The sequence below is a fragment of the Haliotis rufescens genome, unplaced genomic scaffold (assembly GCF_023055435.1).
Source record: "Haliotis rufescens isolate VD_foot unplaced genomic scaffold, xgHalRufe1.0.p SCAF_56, whole genome shotgun sequence".
Lineage (NCBI taxonomy): Eukaryota > Metazoa > Mollusca > Gastropoda > Lepetellida > Haliotidae > Haliotis > Haliotis rufescens.
The window spans coordinates 1036933-1040174 of NW_025964290.1; the positions used below are offsets into that span (position 1 = coordinate 1036933).

General features: G+C 53.5%; 1 protein-coding gene across 1 annotated transcript; it reads left to right on the plus strand.

Annotated features, from left to right (window-relative positions):
* Positions 1 to 2598, plus strand: LOC125374380 (repetin-like). Its single transcript, XM_048385228.1, has one exon. It carries the CDS (start codon positions 1 to 3, stop codon positions 2596 to 2598), a length of 2598 nt encoding a protein of 865 aa, XP_048241185.1.
* Positions 2599 to 3242: the final 644 nt, after the last annotated feature.

Consider the following 3242-nt stretch of genomic DNA (forward strand, 5'->3'; position numbering starts at 1 on the left):
ATGGGTCACACAGAACATTGGACAAATAGGGGATACAAAGGTAAAAGAATAGACTCACCGAAGGGACTCACAGAGAGACTCCCAGAAGGGACTCACAGAGAGACTTTCAGAAGGGACTCACAGAGAGGCTCCCAGAAGGGACTCACAGAGAGACTCACAGAAGGGAGTCACAGAGAGACTCCCAGAAGGGACTCACAGAGAGACTCACAGAAGGGACTCACAGAAGGGACTCACAGAAGGGACTCACAGAAGAGACGCACAGAAGGGTCTCACAGAAGGGACTCACAGAAGGGACTCACAGAAGAGACGCACAGAAGGGTCTCACAGAAGAGACGCACAGAAGGGTCTCACAGAAGGGACTCACGGATGGGACTCACAGAAGAGACGCACAGAAGGGTCTCACAGAAGGGACTCACGGAAGGGACTCACAGAAGGAACTCACAGAAGAGCCGCACAGAAGGGACTCACAGAAGGGACTCACAGAAGAGACTCACAGAAGGGACTCACAGAAGGAACTCACAGAAGAGCCGCACAGAAGGGACTCACAGAAGGGACTCACAGAAGAGACTCACAGAAGGGACTCACAGAATTGACTCACAGAGAGACTCACAGAAGGGACTCACAGAGAGACTCACAGAGAGACTCACAGAAGGGACTCACAGAAGGGAGTCACAGAGAGATTCACAGAAGGGACTCACAGAAGCAACTCACAGAAGAGCCGCACAGAAGGGACTCACAGAAGGGAATCACAGAGAGATTCACAGAAAGTACTCACAGAAGGAACTCACAGAAGAGCCGCACAGAAGGGACTCACAGAAGGGACTCACAGAAGAGACTCACAGAGAGACTCACAGAAGGGACTCACAGAGAGACTCACAGAAGGGACTCACAGAAGGGACTCACAGAAGAGACGCACAGATGGGTCTCACAGAAGGGACTCACAGAAGGGACTCACAGAAGAGACGCACAGAAGGGTCTCACAGAAGAGACGCACAGAAGGGTCTCACAGAAGGGACTCACAGAAGAGCCGCACAGAAGGGACTCACAGAAGAGACTCACAGAAGGGACTCACAGAAGGAACTCGCAGAAGAGCCGCACAGAAGGGACTCACAGAAGGGACTCACAGAAGAGACTCACAGAAGGGACTCACAGAAGGGACTCACAGAGAGACTCACAGAAGGGAGTCACAGAGAGACTCACAGAAGGAAATCACAGAAGAGCCGCACAGAAGGGACTCACAGAAGGGACTCACAGAAGGGACTCACAGAAGGGACTCACAGAAGGGACTCACAGAGAGACTCACAGAAGGCACTCACAGAGAGACTCACAGAAGGGACTCACAGAAGATACGCACAGAAGGGTCTCACAGAAGGGACTCACAGAAGGGACTCACAGAAGAGACGCAAAGAAGGGTCTCACAGAAGGGACTCACAGAAGGGACTCACAGAAGAGACGCACAGAAGGGACTCACAGAGAGACTCACAGAAGGGACTCACAGAAGAGACGCACAGAAGGGTCTCACAGAAGGGACTCACAGAAGGGACTCACAGAAGGGACGCACTGAAGGGACTCACAGAGACTCACAGAAGGGACTCACAGAAGGGACTCACAGAAGAGACGCACAAAAGGGTCTCACAGAAGGGACTCACAGAAGAGACGCGCAGAAGGGACTCACAGAAGGGACTCACAGAGAGACTCACAGAAGGGACTCACAGAGAGACTCACAGAAGGGACTCACAGAAGGGACTCATAGAAGGGACTCACAGAAGGGACTCACAGAAGAGACGCACAGAAGGGACTCACAGAGAGACTCACAGAAGGGAGTCACAGAGAGACTCACAGAAGGAACTCACAGAAGGGACTCACAGAAGGGACTCACAGAGAGACTCACAGAAGGGACTCACAGAAGGAACTCACAGAAGAGCCGCACAGAAGGGACTCACAGAAGGGACTCACAGAATTGACTCACAGAGAGACTCACAGAAGGGACTCACAGAAGAGACGCACAGAAGGGTCTCACAGAAGAGACGCACAGAAGGGCCTCACAGAAGGGACTCACGGAAGGGACTCACAGATGGACTCAGGGATCGACACACGGAAGTGACTCACGGAAGGAACTCACGGAAGGAACTCTTGGAAGAGACGCATAGAAGGGACTCAGAAGAGACACAGAGCAAACATAGGGGACAGAGGACACATAGGGGACAGAGGACACATAGGGGACAGAAGACACATAGGGGACAGAGGACACATGGGGACAGAGGACACATAGGGGACAAAGGACACATAGGGGACAGAGGACACATAGGGGACAGAGGACCACATAGGGGACAGAAGACACATAGGGGACATAGGACACATAGGGGACAGAGGACACATACGGGACAGAGGACACATAGGAACATAGGACACATAGGGGACAGAGGACACATAGGGGACAGAGGACACATAGGGGACAGAGGACACATAGGGGACAGAGGACACATAGGAACAGAAGACCACATAGGGGACAGAACACACATAGGGGACAGAAGACCACAGAGGGAACAGAGCACATGTAGGGGACAGAAGACCACAGAGGGAACAGAGCACATGTAGGGGACAGAGGACACATAGAGGACAGAGGTCACATAGAGGACAGAGGGCACATAGGGGACAGAGGACACATAGGGGACAGAGGACCACATAGGGGACAGAGGACACAGAGGACACATACGGGACAGAGGACACATACGGGACAGAGGAGCACATAGGGAACAGAGGACAGAGGTGTTTCTTCGTCTGTCAGCACATACCTGATTTCACCAACTGGGCAACATCCACCATACACATGCCTTCCACCCCAGCCCCCCACCCCCCACCACCACACACACACCACACAGGCCTTCCTTCCACATCAACTAAACACACATCCACCACACACAGGTCTTCCTCCCACGTCTAGCTAACACAGGCCTTCCTCCCACATCCACCACACACAGGCCTTCCTCCTACATCCACCACACACAGGCCTTCCTCCCACATCCACCACACACGGGCCTTCCTCCTACATCCACCACACACAGGCCTTCCTCCCACATCCACCTCACACGGGCCTTCCTCCTACATCCACCACACACGGGCCTTCCTCCTACGTCTAGCTGACACAGGCCTTCCTCCCACATCCACCACACACAGGCCTTCCTCCCACGTCTAGCTGACACAGGCCTTCCTCCCACATCCACCACACACAGGCCTTCCTC

Coding starts and splice junctions, on each gene's coding strand:
- LOC125374380 (XM_048385228.1), top strand. CDS start 1: ATGGGTCACACAGAACATTGGACAAATAGGGGATACAAAGGTAAAAGA.